At 37.8% G+C, this 25,524-nt stretch overlaps 1 protein-coding gene across 1 annotated transcript in view; it reads left to right on the forward strand.

Annotated features, from left to right (window-relative positions):
• lztr1 (leucine zipper like post translational regulator 1) overlaps window positions 1-25,524 on the forward strand; it is a 72,724-nt gene that overhangs the window by 46,381 nt on the left and 819 nt on the right. Inside the window, exons 12-20 of the mRNA XM_059988438.1 lie at window positions 3,787-3,879; window positions 4,182-4,277; window positions 4,811-4,976; window positions 5,509-5,678; window positions 13,085-13,241; window positions 17,453-17,579; window positions 18,234-18,383; window positions 20,213-20,318; window positions 21,231-21,311. Of these exons, the coding sequence (XP_059844421.1) occupies window positions 3,787-3,879; window positions 4,182-4,277; window positions 4,811-4,976; window positions 5,509-5,678; window positions 13,085-13,241; window positions 17,453-17,579; window positions 18,234-18,383; window positions 20,213-20,318; window positions 21,231-21,311 (1,146 nt within the window). The remainder of the gene's footprint in view (window positions 1-3,786; window positions 3,880-4,181; window positions 4,278-4,810; window positions 4,977-5,508; window positions 5,679-13,084; window positions 13,242-17,452; window positions 17,580-18,233; window positions 18,384-20,212; window positions 20,319-21,230; window positions 21,312-25,524) is intronic.

The following is a 25,524-nucleotide window of genomic DNA, read 5'->3' on the forward strand; positions in this document are numbered from 1 at the left end:
GAAAAGAGTACAGTTGACTTTTCAGCTGAGACCCTTCATCAGGACTGGAGAAAAAAAGAGGAGGAGTCAGAGTTAGAAGGAGGGAGGAGGGGAGAGAGAAACAAGGTGATAGGTGAATGTGGGGGTGTGGTGAGGTACAGATCTGGGAAGTTGATTGGTGAAAGAGGTAAAGGGTTGAAGGGGGAATCTGATAGGAAAGGGCAGAAGGCCATGGAGGAAAAGGAAGGGGGAGGAGATGAGCAGGTAAGGAGATAAGGTGTGAGGCGGAATGGGGAATGGTGTGGTGCGGGGGGGGGGGAAGTGGCATTACTGCAAGTTTGAGAAATTGATGTTTATGCCACCTGGTTGAAGGCTATCTAGACGGAATATAAGGTGTTGCATCTCCAATATTAGAGTGACTTCATTACAACAGTAGATGAAGCCATAGACTGCCATGTCACAATGGGAATGGGTGGCCACGTGGAGATCCCACTTTTTCTGGCAGTAGGTGCTTAGTGAAGCGGTCTCCCAATCCACATCAGGTCTCTCCAGTATACAGGAAGCCACACCTGGAGCATTGGATACAGGAGATGACCTCAATGGACTCACAGGTGAAGTGTCACCTCATCTGGAAGGACTGTTTGGAGCCCTGAATGGTAGTGAAGATGGAGGTGTAGGGGAAGGTGTAGAACTTGTTCTGCTTGCAAGTATAAGTGCCAGGAGGGAGATCAGTGGGGAGGGACAAATGGATAAGGGAGTTTCATAGGGAGTAATCCCTGCAGAAAGTTGGGGAGAGAGAAAGATGTGCTTGGTGGTGGGATCCCGTTGGAGATGGTGGAAGTTACAGAGAATTATATGCTGGATGTGGAGGCCGGTGGGGTGGTAGATGAAGACAAAAGGAACCCTATCCTTGGTGGGGTGACAGGAGGATGGGGTGAGAACAGATGTACGTGAAATGGAAGAGATGAGGTTGAGGGCAGTGTTGATGGTGTAGTAAATACTCAAAATAAATACTTGCAGTAGCTTAACTTGTAAGAATTGGCCTCAAGGATATGAGACAAACTGTCTGTTAATACGAAGTTGTACACAGGACTGAATTTTTAATTTTGGCTGTGCTTTGGGTCTCGCTTATCATAAGAAAAATGCATGTGAACCTAGCTTATCATTTGTAGTTCACAATGTTAATCAAACCAACTTTGCTTTTGCAGTTGTTTTGTACAAAAAAGGAGCTGTGCTCTCTGTATTATTCGGAGTTCGAAACTTACTGTTAGTGATTGATTCCATTCCCTGCGATCTCGTGAATAAAGCTCTCCTTACTTCGAAGTCCATGTCTAATTTATTTGCTATCAACTTTAATCATATTTCCGTAGCAAATTAATTTCCTTAACTAATAGCAATACAGTGCAATCTTAGCATAAAACTGATGTTGTAGGCAACCTTCATTCCCATATTATAAGCATTTTACACTTGATATATATGAAACTTGGAGAAGATGGAAAGGTTTTGAAAAGCACATAAGAGATCTGTTTAAATGATTATAGGGATGAGAGACTTTAGTTGTGAGGATGGACTGGAGAATGTGCTTGTTCTCCTTGCTACCTCCACTGTATAAAAGAGACCCGATAGATGTATTTTAAATAATAAGTAATGGTCGAGTTGCTGGAGAGAAAATACTCCTTCTTGCAGAGGGTCAAAAACTAAGTGACATAGAAGGAAAAAGATTAGCAAAAGACCCAAAGCTAAAATAAAGGTTTTATTTTGTGAATAATAAGTGTTTAGGGTCTAGAATGCCTGGTCGAGGGTTATTTTTTTTTGGAAGTTCAAAGGCTTCATTGTATTTGTCTTCTCACAAATATTATCCTTAGATAGGGAAATCAGAACTGTATTTATTTCACGTAGTTCCTCTTGGGGCCTATGTGAATGAAGCAAACTGGTTCTATCCTTGTACTCAAGGATAGGGGAAAAATTGAATTAAAGTAAGTGTATCTGGATGTATATTCAATTAAGACAGGTAGTGCAAAAACAAATTTTAAAAAGTAATAAAGTCGTGTTCATGTGTTTAATGTCCAAATAGAAATTGGATGGCTGAAGGGAAGAAATTGTTCTTGAATCACTGAGTGTGTGCCTTCACTCTTCCGTGCCTCCTTCCTGATAGTAACAACGAGAAGAGGGCATGTCCTGGGTGATGGGAGTCCTTGACGATGAAAGCCACTTTTCTGAGGCACCACTCCTTAAAGATATTTTGGGTACTGCAAAGGCTAATACCCATGATGGATTTGACTAATGACTAATTTTATAACTCTCCACAGCTTACTTCGATCCTATGCAGTAGCCCCTCACCCCCCACCAATACCAGATAGTGATGCAGCCAGTCGGTTTGCTCTCCACAGTACATCTGTAGAAATTTTCAAATGTTTTAGGTAACAAACCAAATCATCTCAAACTCCTGATGAAATATAGCTGCTATCTTGCCTTTTTTATAGTTGCATCGATATGTTAGGACCAGGTTAGATCCTCAGAGGTACTGATACCCAGGAACTTGAAACTGCTCACTCTCTCCACTTCTGAAACCTCTGAAGAATGGGTTGTGTTCCCTCACTGTGACACCATTCAATTATCCGGTATATCTTGCTCCTGTATGGCCTCTTGTCAACATTTGAGATTCTGCCCAATAATGGTTGTATCATCAGCAAATTTATAGATAGCATTTGAGCCTAGCCACACAGTCATGGGTATAGAGAGGGTAGAGCAGTGAACTAATCACACGTCGGAGTTGCACCAGTGTTGATTATCTGTGAGGTGGAGATGTTATTGACCATCTGCAAAAATTGTGTCTTCCAATTAGGAAGATGAGAATCTGGTTGCAGAGGGAGGCATAGAGGCTTTTCCATCAGGACTCTAGGAATGATGGTGTTAAATGCTGAGCTATAGTCAATGAACAGCATTCTGACATGGGTATTTCTATTGCCCGGGAGATCCAACACCGTGTGGAGATCCATTGAGATCACGTCGGGTGTTGACTATCGTGGTGATGAGCAAATTGTAGTGAGTCCAGGTCCTTGCTGAGACTCTTGAGTGGTCTTTGGATATACCACGCTCAGAATGAACAGTTTTTAAATAGCATCAGTTGTGTCTGTTTGTGTTCAAAAAGCAGTGATAGTTTTGTCACTGATAGTTGGTAAGAAATAGGCAGTAAAACAGTTTGCAACGGTTTTGCTCACTGTGGTTTCAACCATTCAGGCTTAGAAATGCCAGAATGGCCAGGAGTGAAAATGAAATGATTTCACTACTTCAGCAAGTTAGGAACTACGATGAATTTGAGGTTATTGACAATCATCTTGAATGTTACGATGAAAATGAAAATTTGGAGGATGCAATTGTCAAAAGGATTTTATGAAGACAGTTCAGTACCTGCATTAGGTGTCTGTGCCGATCTTGTTCATTTACAGTCAATCAAAAGAACACAGCAGTGTACATTGGATGAATTCCTCCGACAACCGTTAGTACTGTAATAACATAGGTTGTATTCTAATTTGTTCTGATTTCATTTGAATACATAATTCATTACTCAGTTAAATGGTAGTTTGTCTTTTTATACCTTTTCTAGCTATTTCCATGAAACAGGCTAATTGGGGTAGCCACTTAATTGGGCCAAAATGTACTGGTCCTGATGTGTCCCAATTAACCGAATCCACTGTACTTGGAATGGGAGGAGACATTTAAGCGAAAACACAACATGGGCTCGTGTGTATGTTGTCTGCCTGCAGCATCACATAACATATATGTACATCTGTTTTTCAATTCCAGTTTTCATGCTATCCTAAATGTACTTTACATGAAGATTATGGGAGGCTATGGGAAAACAGGCAGTTCTGTGATGTGGAATTCATTCTTGGTGAGGTAAGAAATTTAACATCAATCTCCTGATTGGCTTTCTGATGGTCAGAAGGGTCACAAACATTTAGAGAAACTTCCAGATTAATGCCAAATTCATGATTTTCTGTGTTGTTGCAATTTTGTTAATGTGGGAGGGCATGACTTAAAATAGGTAGCACTGTCATCTGAAAATGTTATTCATTTAAGTAATGGAGTGCACTTTGGTGATTCATATGACCTGTTGTCATTTTAGACTTAATTTACCCAAGTTAATAATCTGTCTTCAGTTGAAATATTGATTGTCATCATATTTGATTATGCACCAGAAAGAAGAGCATGTTAAAGGGCATATAGCGGTTGTCACAGCTCGAAGCAAATGGTTAAGGAAGAAGATTGCTCAGGCTAGAGATTGGCTGAAGCAGGTGGGTAACCTGTGAATGAATATAAATTCTACAACACTGCCGAAAAGCCACTGTTCTTGCTATGTTTTGCAGAACAAGTCTTCTTTTAGTTTAAGATTGCAACATTTGAAAGAGAAATGGGGATGTAACACATTAAATCTTGAGTAACGTTGAAGCCAATAGATGGAGAAAATAGGGTATAAAAATGAACTGCCTAAATTACTGAGCCTATTTCACACTAGTGGTGAATCAACTTTACCTCCACATTGTCAATGTCACCAGTTTACCACAGGGATTATACAGTATATTTTAATTGCTTTTCTATATTGTCTGGATATTGATGCAAATTTTTCATTGAACTCTGTTTTCACTGCTTGCTTCCCTTTTGAATATTTCTTCCGGGTATACAGTGTATTCCTTTGCTGTTTTATCTTAGTGACAGTTATACATGGTTATTATCTTAATACCAATTAACATTGCCAATATTTTCCAATATCATAAATTTAGCATTGATCTGAATATTTTCCCTAAATTTATACCTTCTTGACTACCAGAAAGCCAAGCAGGAGATGGGGGTTGAAGCAGAGACAGCAGGGACAAACCTAAACCTGACTGGTTCCTTGCTTCAGCTGGAGGTCGTGATCCGTGAGGCTGAGGCACAACCATTTGAGATACTGATGCAGTTTCTCTACACAGACAAAATCAAGTACCCACGGAAAGGTAACATTCCTATAACGTATTGGTAAATAAACGACCATCTAACATGCTGGGTTTTTTTTAATGCATGATTAATTTTGTGATTGCTTCAGAACTACCACACTTATCCTTCTAAATGAAGGCAAGCCTGGAATTTCCATGCACCCAATGTCAAGGAAAGGGGTGGGGATGGAGGAAACAACCAAATTGAAACTGTAGGTTTAAAAGTATTATTTATACTATGTTCCAAATGGGTAAAAATTTGCTTACATTGCCTACATTCTTAAATGTGTCCGGTTTTTAAAGCCTTTACCTCTGAGAATATTAAAGTTCACAGTGTTATAGTTTCTTTTCTTATACAGATACGTTGAAAAATAAGTTAACAATTGAGTGATTATCATTATGGGCTGTGTTGGTTGTGACTGGCATTTTCCCCTTTATATTTTTTTATGATGACTGTAAAAGCTTGGGCAAGAAACTGTATGGGTGAGTCACCAACCATGATTATACTGTTTAGACAAAGTGTTAAAATACTTGCACTGAATTACTCTGGTAGGTCACGTGCAGGATGTCTTATTGATAATGGATGTTTACAAGCTTGCCCTAAGCTTTCACCTGGCTCGACTGGAACAGCTGTGCTTACAGTACATAGAGGCCTCAGTCGACCTTCAGAATGTACTCACTGTGTGTGAGAATGCCAACAAATTACAGCTGGATCAACTAAAGGTAGGCAAATACAGAGTGAAGACAGAACAACCAAATAGGCTTTCATAAATGTGTTGTTTGCCATTTTAAAGTGGCCTGGAACTTGAAGTTAGTGACCACTAAACAGGAAGATCTGGTGATCTTTGGACTTTCCCTTTTGCTGATTCGAAGATATCATTCAGAGCTAATAACGGTGTCAAGTTGACTGAGTTGCAATTCAGAAAGTAAAATCGACATCTTTTACCTAATACCAAACATTTTATAGCTAATAAAGATTGGGACATACAAATCAGACAAACAGAGGTGAAATGTGTCTTTAAAATGTTTATTTTTTGACATTTGTCATCAGCGATCAATTATACTCTGAAAAGTTGCACTCAATTCTCAATCACACTTTATTTACTTGTGCATAAGAAGAACAGTATGAGTCCTGTCACTTCTCTCGCTCTCTTGCTGTCCTCTTGCAAGATGACCAATGTCTACTGAGCTATTTTAACCCTTTGCTTAACAGGACACCTTTGTTTTATTTGTTATTAATCCTGCTCTTTCTTTCTCAATCTCAGCTACCCTAGATAGGAACCTTTCCAATATTCACTTTGTCACAGGTATCATTGCTCCACTCATACCTTAGGTCCCATACCACTGGATTCAGTTATTACCCTTTAACCATCAGGCTCCTGAATTAGTGTGGATAGCTTTATTAACCTCAAATCTGAACTGATTCCACAACCTGTGGACTCATTTTCAATGATTATATAACTCATTCCTCGGTTTTATTTATTTATTTATTTATTGTATTCGCGCAGTTTTTTGTATATTGCTTGTCTTTGTGTATAGTTTTTCATTGATTCTATCACATTTCTTTGTTCCACTGTGAATGCCTGCTAGAAGATTAATTTCAAAGCAGTATATGGTGGTATATATGTACTTTGATAATAAATTTACTTGGAATGTAATTTAGCTTATTTTTCTCCAATTCCAAATTAGCTCTTGAGAACCACCCTGCGTCCTGTTCCCAACCCATTTTCTGACTTTCACACTGCAAGAGATGTACACATTTCAGCTTTGTTCTTTATCTGCAGTCCACAGTGTTTGTAATTTAATTGGCCATCATTCTCTTCTTGGCCTTAATCCATGTTAATACTGAGTTAATGTATTTTGTCATTGTTTACAATACTTGCATATTGAGTTATAGATTAGATTAAATATATACCATAGTTGAGTTAACAATACATTTAGAATGTTACACTTTGACCATAATGACTAAAGTATTTAGATTAGCTTTATTTGTCACCTATACATCAAATCACAGCAAAATGTGTCATTTATGTCAAATCAAATTAGTACGGATTGGGCTGGATAGCCCACAAGTGTCACTCCACTTCTGCCACCAACATAGCATGCCCACAACTCACCAACCCTAACAGTGTAGAATGTGGGAGGAAACCCTTGTGGTCATTGAGAAAATGTACAAACTCCCAACAGACGGTCAAACTCTGATCTTACAGTTGGTACTGTGAAGTGTTACGCTAACTGCTATACTACTGTTTCACACACATTATTTACCGTGCTGTATTTAGATACTCTGCAAATGTGTTTACTTAAGCTAATGAATTCAAAGTATTATACCATCAGTTCAGGCTACTTTCTACAATTTCCTAATATGGGGGAACAAAAAATAGCTTCTGGATCTCCAGACAGTTTCATTGTCATTGCAACGACAAAATTCCTTTAATTTCACTGTTCTTACCACTAAATTAATATTTTCACCCACCATATTGAATTTAATTTATCTTAATTGGCTTTGGTTCAGTTAGCATATTCAGCTCCTGAATCAAGTTTCACCCGTAAGACCAGCACCAGTTAACACTTCAGTTTTATGAACCACATCTCTCTTGGTGGATATTAGCTCTTAGGAGCTGACAGCACAGTAGTGTAGTGTGTAATGCTCCTACAGTGCCAGCTGTAAGATCAGGATTCAATTTCATTGTTGTCTGTAAGAAGTTTGTACATTCTCCTGTGATCACGTGGTGTTTCCTGCAGGTGCTCCAGCTTCTTCCCATGCCCAAAGACGCATGGATAAGGTTTAGTGAGTTTGTGTGCATGCTATGTTGGTGCCACAAGCGTGGTGACACTTGCAGACTTCCCAGAACAAACCTTGCTGATTTGATGCAAATAACGCATTTCACTATGTGTTGATGTCTGTATGACAAATTAAGCCTATCTTAAAATCTTTTTGTGCTTTTGCAGTATTTCAAAAAAGAGCAGAGGAGAAATTTTCACTATGCAGGCTAATTTTTCTTCTTGGGCCATCAGAGAGGGTGAGAATGTGAATGTATTTGTAAATTAAAGGTTTGTCACCACCTTCCTTCATTGAACTCGCTCCTAGTAATGAAGATTTATTATTAGGGCTTCCACAACCCTTTCAGTAAGCTGGTGGTGCACTTGGATGCAGCGGCCTCTCCGGGTCCAATTAAGAGTGTAATTGTTCGTCTTTTTTATGATTGAAAGGCACTGCTGGTTATTAGGAACATCAGGTACTACAGGTCGATCCCACTAGTGAGTTGCTCAATGTGGTGGAGCTGGACTTGTTGCACATTGTGTTGCAGTCTTCTTCAGCTACCCAGGAAACAGGTGTCAGAGACTGTGTGTGATCCAGCAAATTGTGAAGAGTTGTGTGGATGTTTTTCTTGTGATTGCAAGACCCTGTTGGACATTGGAAATATAGAATACTGCAAATTCGTGTCACTGGTTCATTGGCGAGACCAACATTGGGCTATAACAGCTAGGTTATAGAACAGACCAAGGCCCCGTACCGCAGAGATGCTTTTGCAAGTGCTCAGGGAGGTAATATGACATGGTGACCCATCCTGGTTTTGGGACCAGCCCCTCCCGTCAGTGCTGCACTCCCGTGTTTGCTCACTGGAGGGCAAGTGGATTTCATTTGTCTGTGGCTGAACTAGTGCCTGATGATTAGGCTGCTGCAGTCTTGTTCTTGCCAACAACATCCCACACACCATCAATCTGCACAGCATAACACTCAGGGACTTGAGCTATATAATTTTTTGCTGTGACTGTATAATGTATTTACTGCTATCTTATGTGTGCTAGATTTGCCTTGAACTGTGTCCGAATGTTGGTATTGTGTTTTGTGCCTCAGCTCCAGAGGAACATTTTTTCATTTGGCAGTATCAGTGTTTGGTTGAGTGACAAATTTAAATCTTGAACTTGAAGATTCACAGCAAATCTCTGGAAGCCTTGAATCACTTCCATACCTTGGTAGTCACCTCTCAGGAAAAAAAGGGCATCAATAGTAGGATTCGCCATTGCTTTCAAGAGTGTCAGTAAAGCATTTGACTATCTGAGAAAAAAAGGCATTGACAAGATGGAGTCAAAGATCAAAGTAAATTTATTATCAAAGTACATATTTGTCAACATATACTACCCTGTGACTTGTTTTCTTTCATTTTTCATTTTCAATCTTTTTTTATTGATTTTAAACAAAAAAATACAAATCAGAGGAGAAGTTATAGCAAACACAATATAAAAAACGTACAAACAACAAAAGGGATGTATACTGTCAAAGTCATATAAATATAATATTAAGCTATTGTATATAAACAAGAAACCAGAACTCCTCTTGTTGGCAAATCATATATAAAAAAAAAAGACTGGGAATTTTTGTAATAGAGGGAGAAAAAAAACCCACTGAACTAACCTAAAACAAAAAAGAAGAAAGACTGGGCAGTCCATTTGAGAATAAAATTAGAAAAGAAAAAAGAAAACATCCTTCTGGTCAGTTCTGAACCTTCGCGGATAAAGAGGAACAAAAAGAGAAAAAAAATTAAATCATATGAAAATATTGAATAAAAGGTCGTCAGGTTTGCTCAGAATTAAAAGATGTGTCAAATGCCCGGCATCTAATTTTCTTCAAACTTAAACAGGACGTAATGGAAGAGAGCCAATGAAAAACAGTAAGTGGATTAGAATCTTTCCAGTATAACAAAATAGCTGTCCTAGCCAGTAAAGTTGAAAAGGCTATCACTTGTTGAGCGGAAGCAGGAACACTTCCTGTTTCCTCTGGAAGAATCCCAAAGATTGCCATAAGTGAGTTAGGTTGTAAATCCACATGACTTTTGATAACGTTCTAAAAACATCCCTGCAAAAATTGTTTAACTTTGTACAGGACCAAAACATATGAGTTAGAGTAGCCACCTCAGCATTGCATCTGTCACAGGTGGGGCTTATATTAGAAGAAATATGCACTAGTTTATCTTTTGACATATGTAGCCTGTGTATTATCTTAAACTGAATTAGGGAGTGATGTGCGCAGATAGATGAATTATTAACTGGATAATAAATTTTACTCCGTTGATCATCTGCAAGTGAATGCTGAAGTTTCATTTCCCATGCACGTTTAACCTTATCATTAGGCATCAAATGTGCATTCATTAACTGTTTATATATAATGGCTATCAATTGTTTTTGAAGTGGTTTAAGCTGAAAAATAGCATGTATCATATTTGGTAAATGAACAAATGGATAATTCAGTAAAAAGATCCATGTAAAAATTCATAACGTAAGTATCTAAAAAAAAATGTGCATTAGATATATTTATCCACTAACTTCAAGAAAGATATTTAATGGTTCTCTAAAAACAAATCTAAAAAAGATTTTATTTCCTTGGTTTTCCATATTAAAAAAGCCTTATCCAGAGTTGATGGTTTTAAAAAAAAAGTTAAAATGGATATTACTAGAGTACAAAGTTATTTAATTCAAAAAATCTACGAAACTGAAAATAAATTTTTAAAGTATGTTTAACAATAGGACCTTGTCTACCTATCCTGGAAAACAAAAAAGGAAAAGGAGCTCCCAATAAAGAAGCTAAAGAAAACCCCCTTACCAAATTCCCCTCCAAATGTAATCATGAAGGACAGTCCTGGTTATCTATAACCATGAATCCTAAAGGTGATATAACGAATATTAATTGCCCAATAATAAAATCTAAAGTTTGGTAGCACCAGTCCTCCATCTTATTTTGATTTTTGCAATAAAGATTTTTTTTATATAAAATTAAATTTTTTTTATAATATTCACTCTGGAGCTTTTATTATTCCAAATGTAAGACAAGATCATAGAATCTATTTTATCAAAAAATATTTCCGGAACAAAAGATGAAACCTCTTGAAATGTATTTAAAAATTTCGGTAGAGTAACCATTTTTATTCATTTATTCGACCAATTAATTACATCGACATAGGCGACCATTTAGTTTGTTGTGTATATTCAATTAGAGGAGAGAAATTATACTTATATAGGTCTTTAAAATTTTTAGTAGTTTAATACCAAGGTTAGTAAAATAGTTTTTAGCAATATTAAAAGATACTTGATCATAATAATTAGAGTAATTATTAATAGGAAGTAATTCACTTTTATGTAAGTTTAGTTTATATCCAGAGAAAATACTAATACAACAACGCAATGATGTCATATGCACACTCAATAACGGAGTGTAGCAAGCGTGTAAAAAGAAAAAAGTAATCAATTCTAGAGTATTTATGATGAACGTGTGAAAAAAATGAAAAATCTTTGTCATCAGGATGTTTATATCTCCAGATATCAACCAGGCCATATTCTAGTAGAAAAGAATGAATACCAGCCGCCGCTTTATTTGGAAGCGGTGGATTGGTTCATGACCTGTCAATCGCCAGATTCAGACAGCAATTAAAGGCACCGCCCATGATCAACTTATATTCATTCAGATTTGGTAGCTCAGAAAAAAAGCTTCTTAAAAAATTCAGGACTGTCTAAATTAGGTGCATATACACACACCAAAGCTACCTTTTGACCGCATAATAAACCAGTAACAATTAAATATCCTCCAGTCGAATCAGTAATAGTATTTAAATGTACAAAAGAGATTTTAGAGTTAACAAAAATAGGTCCCCTCTAACTTTATTAGTCGATAAAGTATGAAATAAAGGTCCTTTCCAAAATTTAAAAAACAGTCCTCATCCTGTCGTTTTCTTGCAAGCACAAGAAACATAATAACATCAATGAAGAAGCTACAAACAATGCAAATACAAAACATAAAATAATAACAGCAAATAAGCAATAAATATCGAGAGCATGAGATGAGTTCTGGCAAGTAAGTCCATAGGTTAGTCCATAGTTCATTTTTTGGGTTAAGTGAATTTATTCCCCCTGCTTCAAGAGCCGAATGGTTGAGGATATTAACTGTTCTTGAAACTGGTGGTGTGGGTCCTGAGGCTACAACAGTGCCTGTATCTCCAAAGCAAAAAGTACATGAGTGGCGAAGAACTTTGGAATTAGCCAAACCTATAAAATGTGCCATAATCAACACAAAACTTATTTCCCTTATTTAATTGATTTTCCTATCTTAGTTATTACAGTTGAACCAGACACTGTTTGATTTTGGTTTTTGCTGCATAGACATCTCTTCCACTAATATTTGGTATTAGCTGAAGTGAGTTCCCTGACCATGCAGTTTTCATTAGAAATTTTTTTTGTTCTTTCTGTTATCCGTATGGGCGGGATTATTAAAAGGTTTTTACATAGGGTGTACTGGTGGATGGAACACCTTGCCAGGAGGTGGTAGAGCCAGGTGTATTATCACTGCCTCTTTAGCCAAGTAAGCTCAGCAATATCTCCACATCCTGGGGAGATTGAGATGAGCGAGTTTCACCCCCTCTCTTCCCCCCGTCCCCAGCATTGTAACTGATTTTTTTTTGCAGGAGCACCATTGGAAGTATCCTGATCAGCTGCATCACCATATATCTGACCAAAAAACCCTACAAAGGTTTGCCAGGATTGATGAGAGTATCATTGAGGTCTCTATTCCACCCATCAGAGATATTTATCAGGAGTGTTGCGTACACAGAAACCCTAACGTTGTCAGTGGTCCCTCACCTCCGTACAACAATCTCTGTGACCCCTACCAGTAGGTACGGGGTACAATAACAAGACAAGGATGTAAAACAGCTTCTTCCCTGAGGCCAATGGAGACTACTGAACTCCCTGCCACCATCCAGGTCTCATCAATAGTGTATGCTGTTTGCTTTTTGAGTTGTGTCATAAATGCACTTTATTTATTAATCTATTTGTGGTAATATTACCATCGTGTTATGTGTGAGTTATATGTACTGTGTTGTGCACCTGGTCCAGAGGAATGTTGCTTCATTTGGTGGTGTGTGTATATATGTATGGTTGAATGACAATGAACTTGAGCTTGATTAGGTACATTTAAGAAACTCTTGGATAGGGATAGAAAAAAATGAAAGGTTATGTAGGAGGGAAGGGTTATATTGACCTTAAAGTAGGTTTCATCAAGGGCCATAGGGCCTGTGCTGTGCTGTAATGTGATTTTTCAACTTAAGGGAAACTAAAGTTATTTCTTTTTGTTACAGGAGTACTGTTTGAATTTTGTGGTGAAAGAATCACACTTTAACCATGTAATAATGACTAAAGAATTTGAGCATCTTTCCACTTGCTTAATTGTGGAGATTATAAGAAGGAAGCATCAACCCCCAACACGGATGCATTCTGATCAGCCTGTTGACATAGGTAAAAATAAACTTTTCTTATACTTAGTTCTTTCTAATGGTTGCTCAATAGAATTATAATTCTCTTCCTTTGCTCTTCACCATTCCCCATTGTAAAGGTTAACAAAACATTAAACAGGCAGTGCGTGAGACCATTTGCATTCAGCAGCCCATAACTGGTATAATTGTTTCCAGGTTAAGCAGTTCATTTGCATACTGCATTGATAAGAGATACTTTACATTACCTCTTCATATTTCTTTCTTACTGTCTATCTTAGTATAGGTTGGAAAGACTTGGTAAGAAAGACATTAGGAGAGAGAAAATGGAATGGGAGATATGGTAGTCAGGAAGAGTGAACTTTGGTTCTAAGCATGAATGGACGGGAAGTAATAAAACATGAGACAAGCACAATTTGACTAAAAGCACGTTGAAACTCTGGCACTATTTAGACTGGTTGGAAGCAGAAGTAGAGTGTTTCTATTCCATTATATAGTGCACTTACTGGTAAAGCAGCCAGTCATTCCTACATAAAACTATTATGGGTTTTGTTTTAATATCTGAAACTATTAAAATAGTCGAGTATTTGAAAAGATACATTTCCTATTCAAATAGTCTACTATATTAAGGCTGTGCCCAATTCCTGGAATTTTGGAGTGTCTTCACCAGAGCATAAAAACAGCTCCAGAAAGCCGCTTGCTACTTTCTACAAGGGCAGTTGGGGAAGGACAATATTTTAAAAAACTGGCAAGGGCCAGAGACACTCAGATCCTGGAACTAGTACGATGTAAGTTGTATAAATAAAGGTAGACCCTTACATGTTGCATCCTCCCCTAATATGAACACATAGATTTTCTCCAGGTGCTCCCACAGTCCAAAGGTGCACCAGTTAGTAAATGATTTGGTGGTTGTAAATTGTCCTATGATTAAGCTGGAGTTGGATCAGTGGGTTGCTGACTCAAAGGGCCAGAAGGGCCTGATCCGCACTGTATCTCTAAGTAAATAAAGAAAGAGATTTCAAAGGAAATTATGAAGAAACCTTTTGGTAGGAGAGCGGGATATGGAATTTGCTGCCACAAGGAGTGAATAAAACTGAACTTATAATGCTAGAAATTTAAAATGCAAAAAAAAAACATTTAGCAGGTCAATATGGAAAACGAAACAACTAACATTCCAAATTGAAGACCTTTCTTCAAAATTAGGATAGAGGAAATGTGTTACTTCTAGATTGCAGAAAGGATGGGGAGAAGTGGCTAAGACAAAGGAAATATCTGTGATAGGATGAGCCCAGAATTACTAAGGGAATACATTCGGTGGTCACTTTATTAGGTACACCTGTTCATTACTGCAAGTATCTAATCAGCCAATCACGTACAGCAACTCAATGCATAAAAGCATACTGGCATGGTCAAGAGGTTCAGTTGTTGTTCAGACAAAATATCAGAATGAAAAATAAGTGTCATTGTGGAATGATTGTTGGTGACAAGGTGGTCTGAGTATCTCAGAAACTGCTGATCTCCTAGGATTTTCACACAAAACAGTCTCTATTAAAGTTTATAGAGATTGGTGTTAAAAACAAAAAACATCCAGTGAATGGCAGTTTTGTAGGTGAAAGTACCTTATTAATGAGCGAGATCAGAGGAGAAATAGGCAAACCTGTATCAAATGTCTTACAGATAAAATCATGCTCATGGGGAGAGGAGAGCTGAGCCAATATTACAGGTGGATGGTCTGAGAGAATTGGCCAGTTCTGATAAAAACAGGAGTACTTCAGTGAGTGTAGTTACTGGGGGAATCTAGTTAAGCACATGGGGGTAAATGGAATAAAATGTTCTGTTGATGAGTTAGATGAGGAAGGATAGAAACTTGTGTAGAGCATTAGCAATGAACCATTTGGACCATATGAACTGCTGTGTGCATTAAGTACAAAGTTCAAAATAAATTTATTATCGAAGTACATATATGTCATCATATACAATGCTGAGAATCATTTTCTTGCGGGTATTCACAGTAAATATAGAGAAACGCCATAGAATCAATGAAAAACTGCACACAAGACAGACAACAACCAATGTGCATAAGCCAACTGTGCAAATGCATAAACAGAAATATAAAAAGAGAGAGAGAACATGGGATGAAGAGTGCTTGAAATTGAGTCCATAGCTTATGAGAATAGTTCAGTGAGTGAAGTCATCCCCTCTGGTTCAAGAACCTGATGTTTGAGGGGTAATAACTGTTCATGAACTTGGTGATATGGGTCCTGAGCCTCCTGTACCTCCCTAATGGGAGCAGTGAGAAACGAGGATGACCTGGTTGGTGGAGGTCCTTAATGATGGATGCTGCTTTCCTGCAATGCTGCATTTTGTATTTGTGCTCAGTGGTGGGGAGAGCTTTACCTGTGACAGACTGGGCTGTATCACTACATTTTGTAGGCTTTTCTGTTCAAGGGCATTGGTGTTTCTATACCAGGCTACAATGCAACCAGTCAATGTACTCTCCACTACACAGGTATAGAAATTTGTCAAAAGTACAGATGTTATGTCAAACATTTGCAAACTCCTAAAGAAGGAGAGGCGCTAGCATGCTTTCTTTGTAATTGCACTCATAATGGGTCCACGACAGATCTTCAGAAATGCTAATGCTGAGGAATTTAAAGTTGTTGACCCTCTCCACCTCTGACCCCGATGAGGATCATGGACTTATGGTTTCCTCCTCCTGTAGTCAATAATCAGCTCCTTGGTTTTGGCTGACATTGAGTGAGAGGTTGTTGTTGTGGTACCACTCAGCCAGATCTTCAGTCTCCCTCCAAAATGCTGATTTGTCACCACCTTTGCCAATGATAGTGGTGTCAGCAAACTTAAGTATAGCATTCAAGGTATATTTAACGATATATTACTCACTGTTATCAAAATCAGGTTTATTATCACTGACATGTCTTGAAATTTGTGATTTTTGAACAGCAGTACAGTGTACTATATACTATAAATTATAATAAGAAATATACATATGAAAGTAACTAGTTCAAAAATAATGAGCTAGTGTTCATGGGTTTATTGTCCTTTCAGAAATCTAATGGCTGAGGGGAAGAAACTGTTCCTAAAACATTGAGTGTGTGTCCACAGGCCCCTGTACCAGGTGATAGTTATGAGAAGAGGGATCCTTAATGATAGGTGCCACCTTTTTGAAGCATTATCCTTTGAGTGAAGTGCTTGTGGCTTATTACATTCATTTTTGGATGACGAGACAGCCTACAGGGATGAGGTCCAGCACCTGGCCGCTTGGTGTGCTGACAACAACCTAGCCCTTAACACCCAGAAGACCAAGGAGATCATTGTAGACTTCAGGCATGCTAGGAGCCACACTCACATCCCCATCTACATCAATGGAGCTGTAGCGGAGCGTGTATCAAGCTTCAAATTCCGTAGTGTCTACATTTCCGAGGATCTCACCTGGTTACCTGGATGAACTCCTCCATCCTGATCAAAATAGCGCAACGGCGCCGTTATTTCCTGAGGAGCATCAAGAGAGCTCACCTCTGTCCCAGGATACTGACGGACTTTACCGCCGTACCATTGAAACCATACTCACACTGCATCTCAGTGTGGTATGGCAATTGTCCCGTATCGGACCGCAAAGCACTCCAGCATGTGGTGAAAACTGCTCAGCGGATTATTGGCACCCAATTGCCCACCATTGAGAACATCTACCATAAACACTGTCTGGGCAGGGTGAAAAGCATTATCAAGGATGCATTTCGCCCTAACCATGGACTTTTTGCTCTCCTCCCATCCGGTAGGCGCTACAGGAGCATCCGCTCCCACACCAGCAGGTACAGGAAGAGCTTCTTCCTTGAGGCTATGACCCTGCTGAACCTCACATCACAGCGCTAAGCAGTATTTCACCCATATTGTACTGTCTCAGTACTTTTATATTTGTGTGTGTAGCACTTAACTTTCTATTCGCAGTTATTTTGTAAATAACAATATTCTTTGCATTTCTGGTTAGATGCTAACTGCATTTTATTCGGCTTTGTATCTGTACTCAGCACAATGACAATAAAGTTGAATCTAATCTAATCCTTAATGGGGTAGGTGCCACCTTTTTGAAGCATCATCCTTTGAGTGAAGTGCTTGTGGCTTATTACATTCATTTTTGGTAGACCAATTTTTTATTACATATGTCAGAATTCACTAATTATTGTCTCTTGACCTTTTTATCTTTTATTTTACCATTAGGCACATCTCTAGTCCAGGACATGAAGAGCTATTTGGAAGGGGCAGGCATGGAGTTCTGTGACATAACACTGCTGTTGGATGGTCACCCCAGGCCAGCCCATAAAGCAATACTAGCTGCCCGGTCCAGGTCAGTAATAACTGACATATTAAAACCATTTCTTCCTTTGCTGGTCGCACCTCCTCTTAGATGTTGTTCAGAACTGAGGCTGGATCTGTTTGAATTTTGTATCAGTAAGTCATAAGATATTTTGGATATATTTTTAAAATTTACAGCACAATTTTTGAAATTTTGCTTCTGCAATTCCTATTCCTACCCCACAAACGAAGTTTCCCTGCCTCTATCAGAAATTCTTTATTTTTCCCAGCATGTGTCACTATGTTGAAACATTTTTCCCCACTGAGCACAGCTGATTTCACGACCCATCCGCATGTTCTTCATGTTGGGAATAATGACTGGCACCAATGTTACTTGCATTACCTCAGTTAACCATGTGCCTCTGAAGAAGGCTGGACTGTGTGATCTAAATATTAAGCAGTGCTGTCTATTTAAACTAGATAAATCCCCAAACATAAGCTCAATTTTGATTGAATTATATCAAAATTGATTATTTAACTTTTCAATCACTTGCCAGACTTAATGATACAATTAAACTTTTAACATTTTTCCAAACACAATGTGCTCTCAAAATATTCTTACTATTTCAATTCAAGTCTATTATCTGACTTAGTGTCTTGTACTGGATCGGTTGATTACTGTTATTTATGCATTTATATTTATTAGTTATTTTGAAGCCATGTTTCGGTCTTTCATGCCTGAAGATGGACAAGTTAATATTTCTATTGGAGAAATGGTACCAAGTCGACAAGCTTTTGAGTCACTCCTTCGCTATGTGTACTATGGTGAAGTCAATATGCCTCCAGAGGACTCTTTGTATCCTTTAGTCCTAATTTTGCTTACATAGCAGCAATTCCATCTTCTGTCTGCACTACTAAGCAAGCAGTGGCAATATACACTTTTGCTAATTTAGTCATAGTAACAATACTGATTCAAATCTGTTATTCATCATACGGAAAAACTGATTACGCTGGTCACGTTCTCAGTTGTTTTGAAAAGGTATGCACAGAAAATTTGAGTAAATATTGGATTACAGTTATTAGGCTTGTGGGATAATGGGAGAGAGGTGAAATTATATGGATAATATATTTTTACTATAGTAATTTATAACATTTTTGTGCATTGCACTGTATTGCTGTGGCAAAAACAACAAATTTCACAACATATGTTAGTGATATTAAACCTAATTCTGAATAATAAGGAACTCAACAAGTTAGGCAGCATCCATGGAGGGGAATAAACAGTCAACGTTTTGATTCAAGGTACTTCATCAGTTCTGGAAAGGAAGAGGGCAGAAGTCAGAATAATGGGTGGGGCGGGCAAACGGAGGCAAAGGAGTGCAAACTGGAAGATGATAGAGTCCAAGCGAGGAGGAAGGTAGGTGGGTGAAGTAAGAAGCTGGGAGGGGCTAGATAGAAGAGGCAAAGAGCTAAATTTTAAAGTTTAAACTACATTTATTATCAAAATATATATACAAAATACAACTCTGAGATTCATCCTCCCACAGGCAGCCACAAAACAATGAAACACTATGGAACCCCTTCCTAAAAAAAAAAAATCAGACATCCAACATGCAAAAGAGGAAGAATAAATGTGCAAATGACAAAATGTGAGCAAACAACACATAGAATATCAACATCAAACCAGAAATTCAGGAGTATTCAGTTCAGCTCAGCTCAGCGCCACTAACTGGCTACAGAGCCAGACTTGCCCAAAGCACTCCAGTTCACACCAATCACTCCAATCAAATTGCCCAAGAACAGCACAAGACAGTAACCAGAATCCAGTAACACATGAAACATTAACCTCAAAGTCCCCCAAAATGAGTCCATAGCCACGAGCCTCACTGATCAATCCCTACAATGTGTAACACAAGACTCCTGCACTTTCCTCTGACAGCAGCTAGAGAGAAGGAGAGGAAGACCGGTCAGACACAAGCAGACAGCACCTGTCCATCTTTCGATCTCGTCTTCGTCAACTTCAACCTTGCTCAACACCTCAATCAGAGAGAAACAACGGAGTTGATCATGGGTTTGCAGATTTCCAGGCCATGCACTCTGTTTCCAACCTCCCTGAGCTCACTTAGAGACAGAAAAGTGCTAGATCGCTCAGTCAACCCAAAAATACACCATCAAAATGTTAATCAGAGGTTCCAATTGCACACAGCTCAGTAGTAGAATCATAAATGAAGAAGAAAGAATCTAATAGGAGAGGACAGTGATCCATGGAAGAGAGGGAGATGATAGGCAGGGGATGATGGTTAAAGGGTACCTAGTGGCATTGTACTTGCAGTAGCAATACAGATCAATTCCATCAAGCAGGTCAAAGACAGCAAGCTGATGGGAGCAACACCACCTTTCCTTAGATTACTGGAAATATATCACTGTCCTTTCATCCTCATCAAGTGTACCCCAGCAATGAGAAAGCACCTTCTCCACGAACAGTTTAAGAATATCTTACTACCAACTTCTCAAGGGTAACTAGGTATGAACAATAAACGTTTTTTTTCATTGAAGCCAAGGTCTCAAAAAAGAGAAATCCAAAGAGCAAGGATGACTGATTGACTAATTGTGGCAGGAGTTTAACATGTAGGTATATATCTACATTTAATTGTGAGTTAAGTTTCCTTGACATCAGTTTTACAGATACTTGTTTTCAGCACCTTATTATTATGGCTTCACAAATAATAGACTGCAAGCATATTGTAAACAGAACCTGGAAATGAATGTGACAGTGGAAAATGTACTGCAGGTGATTTGTCTTTTAAGTTCATTGCAAATGTGCCATCAGGTCCTATTTGGAAAGTCATCTTCACACTTCAGATGATTTTTTACTGGACTCTTCTGGTGATATTGCAAGTTAACAATGCTTTTATCTAGATGAGATTATCTAAGGTTTGTCTGTTTATTTTCTAATGAAAAGTTATTATTCCTGTGTGCAGAGATGAACTATTTTAAGTGTTTTAGCAAAGTGTCTGAATTCAGAGTAGTAAATATAAAGCAGCAGATCTGCTTATCAAAATACAGAAAATTTTCTTTTTTTCTTAAAGGACAATTTTTATATTTTCCTCAATTAACTTCAGAATTTCTATTCTCGCAGTGTATTCAATGAAAGTTTTATTTGAAGTAGGTGCCAAGTATATACAAAATATTACTGTACCACTTAGTGTGTCCTTCTTTGATTTAAAATCATATCTCTGCAGAAAAACATCCTGACTACACTCCAGAAATTAACTACAATTCAAACAAGATGCTTATGTCGATCATTATCATAGTTAAAACCTTCAATTAAAAATACTTTCCTTCGTGATCACAAAACCTCTGCCTTGGTGCTTTTTTTTCACCTCTATTATCAGAAGGCCATGGTATTACTCTTTAATATTTTACTCTGCCCATAGTCTCCAATGCCCTCTTATTTCTCAAGATTTAGTTTCTTATCGTTCATGTACAGCATTTGCATTTGCTTTTAGTTATCCTGGTTTTCCATTATCTCCCTAAATTCTAACTTCAAAGATTATGCCTTTAAAACCCATCTGTTCAACAATTTTTTTTGATTATGGGAGGAAATGTCTTTAATATTTTCTTAAACAGTACCTTAATGTTCAGTCAATAACATTACAAATAATCATAATTAATAAATTAAACAGTTCCCCTTTCCCTACAGATTCTGGAAGCAGCTGATAAGACTCAGGCCTTGGATATGAAGAAGCACTGTCTTCACATTATTGTACATCACTTTACCAAGGTAGGTAGGGTCCTGTTTGACTCAATGAGAGTCTGTTGTCCTTTTATACCATCTTGACTATAGCTGGAGAAGTCTTATCCTTTCATTTGAGGTTAAGACTAAGAAATTCTTAAACAAATTTGTAATGGATATTACTGTGTTATGATTGCTGTATAGATTATCTTGTGATTGCAATATAGTTTTAAGGTTTGTTTTATATATTCCCCTTCATCTTTCTTTTGTGCTTTTCCAACTGCCTGCTCTGTATCAGTTTTTGAAACTTAATATAACTTGAGTGCAAATTATTGGGCTTCCACCAATTTCTGGGAATGAATCCTGTCGATGTTGGCTGGTTACTAAGTTTGAGTTCAGTTGTTCATATTCTCATGGTTTTTGACACTCAGCATTTTACTGCACTATCAATCTGGCAATGACACCATCTTTAGCGTACTAATGTTACCAGCTTACCTTCCAATCTATCCTACTTTCCTCGCTGCACTATGAAAATGAGAGCTTCGTCATCTCAAGGATTGATTTCTCCACCATTGTCTTTGGCACTCTCTTTGTATCTGCGCTTTGCTAACTACAGCTGATGCAGAGCTCCATGACTAAATTTCTGTGGGCTTTCAAAGCCCATTGCCATCGAGGAAGATTCTTTATGAAACTCAACAGCACTTGTAAAAGGAAAGAAATGGTCGCATTTGTGTTGTTCAAGCATGCCTTCATGCAGCCCAAAGATGAAGTTCCTTCCTTTTTCTGCACAGACGCACAGAGGAAAGACTTGTGATCACAAAACATCACTATTGTTTTATTCAGGTGAATGCAGCAAAGATTAATTGAATATTAATAAAAATCTGTTAACTTGGAGGTAAATGGTTTACACTAATTCCTCGTACTGGAAAGGAATGTGAGGGATATACATGGTACATGGTGCAAATACATAGTTCTGTTCAGCACAATTTAGTCAATATTGAAATTTTGTAAGTTTTCTTTTTGTGCTAATGCCTGATCAAAGAACCTTGTTGCGCGAATGCAATGACAATGTATTCTAGATGTTTTTGTCTATTTCATGTGATATTGTAATATCTGCACTTAATGTGAAATAAAACATCAATTATAAAAGCTGAAAGCTTCAACAATGCATAAAAACCTGCCTTGTTACATGATCGAGCAATCTGAATTTTTGACCAGTGAAATGCTGTAATTAATTTCTATATCTTCATAGGGTGTGTGTCTATGTGATGTAAACCTTAAACTGTTTAATTTAAATTGATTTGAGAGCATATTATTTTGGCATGATTAGTAATTTTTCTTAATCTTTGGATCTTTGCAATTCTGTTTTTTTTTTAAAAAGTATATCATCCAGGCAGAATCTGGCAATAATGCTATTCTTCCCTGATGAAAGGAAACCCTATTTTTATTTGTGGCCTCTTGTGTTTGTTCTTTCATTATCACTAGATTCTAGTGGTAGAAGTTCAATGCAACTTTTCCAGGAAGTACTGAACATGCCTGCCAGATTCACAGCCTATTACATCAAAATAAAAATATACTTTTACATGCAATAATATGTTGTAAGAAAACAAAGCAGTTAACATTTCTCTTAAATCACTTATGGCTTTGAAATGATGTCCTTGTTTTGATCAAATGTGTCCCAGCCAGGGAATAAAACCAAGTGGGGCATTACAGTAATCACTCAGCAATTTGAGACAGGATAGAAATATTAAAGGTGATATGGTTGAGTAAAGAGAAGGAGGTTATAAAAAACTAGTTTGCCAAAGGAGAATATATATGTAACGTACACTCAATGGCCACTTTATTAGGTAAACCCACTGCTTACTGCAAATATCTGATCAGCCAATTATGTGGCAGCAACTCAATGCGTAACAGCATGCAGACATGGTCAAGAGTTTCAGTTGTTCAGCCCAAATATTAGAATGGGGAAGAAATGTGACTTTGGCACCAACAATCATTCCATGGTCACACAGGGTGGTTTGTGTATCTCAGAAGTTGCTGATCTCCTGGGATTTGCACATAACAATCTCTAGAGTTTACAGAGAATGGTGCAAAAAGCAAAAAAACATCCAATGAGCAGCAGTTCTGTGGGGGAAAAATGCTTTGCTAATGAGAGATATCAGAGGAGAATGGCCAGACTGGTTCAAGCAGACAGGAAAGCAATGATAACTCAAATAACCATGCATTACAAGTCGTGTGCAGAAGATCTCTAAATGCACAATGCTTCAAAACTTGCAGTGGAAGGGCTACAGCAGCAGAAGACGACACTAGGTTCCATTCATATACCTAAGGAAGTGGCCACTGTGTGTACATTTGTTCTGCTGCTGGATACTTATCTAGCCTTGACCCCCTAACCCCCCCATCTAAAATGTTCAATTTCTAGTCACTTCTTGTTTCACAATGTATAATTTTTACCCAAATCAGTGTGCAACTTCCTTGCTATCCCAGGTATGAATCTTTGCTACAAAATTTGAAATCACAGATTTATTGAAACTTCCTTTAAGATTGCATTCAGGGCTTGAGGAATGATTATAGCCTTTGTGTCATTTGCCATACCATCCTATATCAGTTTCTATCTGCTGTCAGTTTGATGAGTAGGATGGTGCTCAGGTGAGTTACAGCTACTATTCCCACTCATGTAGTTAATTTTGAACTCTCTCCAGAATCTAACCTTACTGTCCTTCTACTTAAAGAAAAATGGTGACTGCTTTCATGTAGTTTTGTCTTCTACTGTGTAGCTACTAGCCGTAGAATTCTTTCCCTCAATCTGGGGAGATCCGGAGTGTAGTGGTTAGAGTAACTCCATTACAGCGCCAGGAACAATTCCTGCTGCTGTTTGAGAGGATTTTGTACATTCTCCCCATGAGTTGTATGGTTTCCTTCCGGTGCTATTGTTTCCTCCCACATTCCAAAAACTATGCACATTAGTAGGTTAATAATTTACATAGGTGTAATTGGGCAGTGTGGGCTTGTTAGCCAGAAGAGCCTGTTACTGTGCTTTTGCTGTAAAAAAAAAGTTTAAAAATCTCACTATCTCTCATCTTTAAGAAACCCTTTAAAATATACCTCTGACCAAGTTGTAGATCATTTTCATTATATCAGCATGCTTTGATGTCAATTTCTATTTAAAGGTATGGTATGCATACTGTATAAATGGAAAGTATTAACCACAGAAGTTAAGCATCTGAATCACTGACGACTTTCAATTGTTCATATTACTGTATCATGAATAATAAATGTTATGTCTTGTTAACAAATTCTTGGCATTAAAGATTTTACAAGTTTTTTTAATAGTCTAGATCATACAGAAGTTGTACGCTGTAGTCTTACAGTTATGTAAATTATTACATCATTCCAGTACTGTGGTAGGCAATAATGGCTATTTGAAGTCTCATTTCTATGAAGCAAATTAACAAACTATTATGTCTCTTTCTAAAAGTGTTGCATTGAATCATAATGAAACTTCATATCACATCTATACAATACCATTGTCTACAGTGAATGATTATTGCACACCATTTGCTGCACTAATGAGCCATCAGATTCTCAGTTTAACATTTTCCTCTATGGCTCAAGTATTCCTTGAAGGAATCTTCCTCTACCTAACCCAATGCCCCAATCCCGAATAGGAGACAGGGACTTTCACTTGTGTGTTGTGGTCTGATGGATTTCTGTTGCATTTTGTACTTTCTTGACAAGGGGTGTTGGCCCAAAACATCAATGGTTTACTCTACTCCATAGATGCTGCCTAACTTGAATTGAATTGATTTTATTCCTTGAATCCTTCATATACATGTGTAAAAATCTTTGTTATGTCTCCATCTGAATGTGCAGTGTGAAAGTTATAGCAATTTGTAATTGTACGTACAGCAAGATACTCAACAGAATGGTCAATATAGCTTAAAACTTGCAGAGTTCCATCATTGTTTTGAGTGTGTAAAAATTTTTGCAGGTTTTGTGTTGACAAACCAATGAACAGTCATCATGTTAACTTCTGTTCTTTAAGAACCCTCAATCTTGACCCCTGCCCAACAGGCAAGGGATTCTTGCAGCATGCATGGATTAGAGCAGGATCAGCAGGGAGGAGAAGCTAGCTGATTTTGGCATTTTTTTAAACATAAAGAGCTTCTATAAGGTTCTGAAACCTGTTTTGACATTGGATTATTCAATGATATGCACCAATTTTACATCTGAATTTGTTATTCTTCTAAAAATTAACTGC

Source organism: Hypanus sabinus, chromosome 13, assembly GCF_030144855.1.
Source record: "Hypanus sabinus isolate sHypSab1 chromosome 13, sHypSab1.hap1, whole genome shotgun sequence".
Classification (NCBI taxonomy): domain Eukaryota; kingdom Metazoa; phylum Chordata; class Chondrichthyes; order Myliobatiformes; family Dasyatidae; genus Hypanus; species Hypanus sabinus.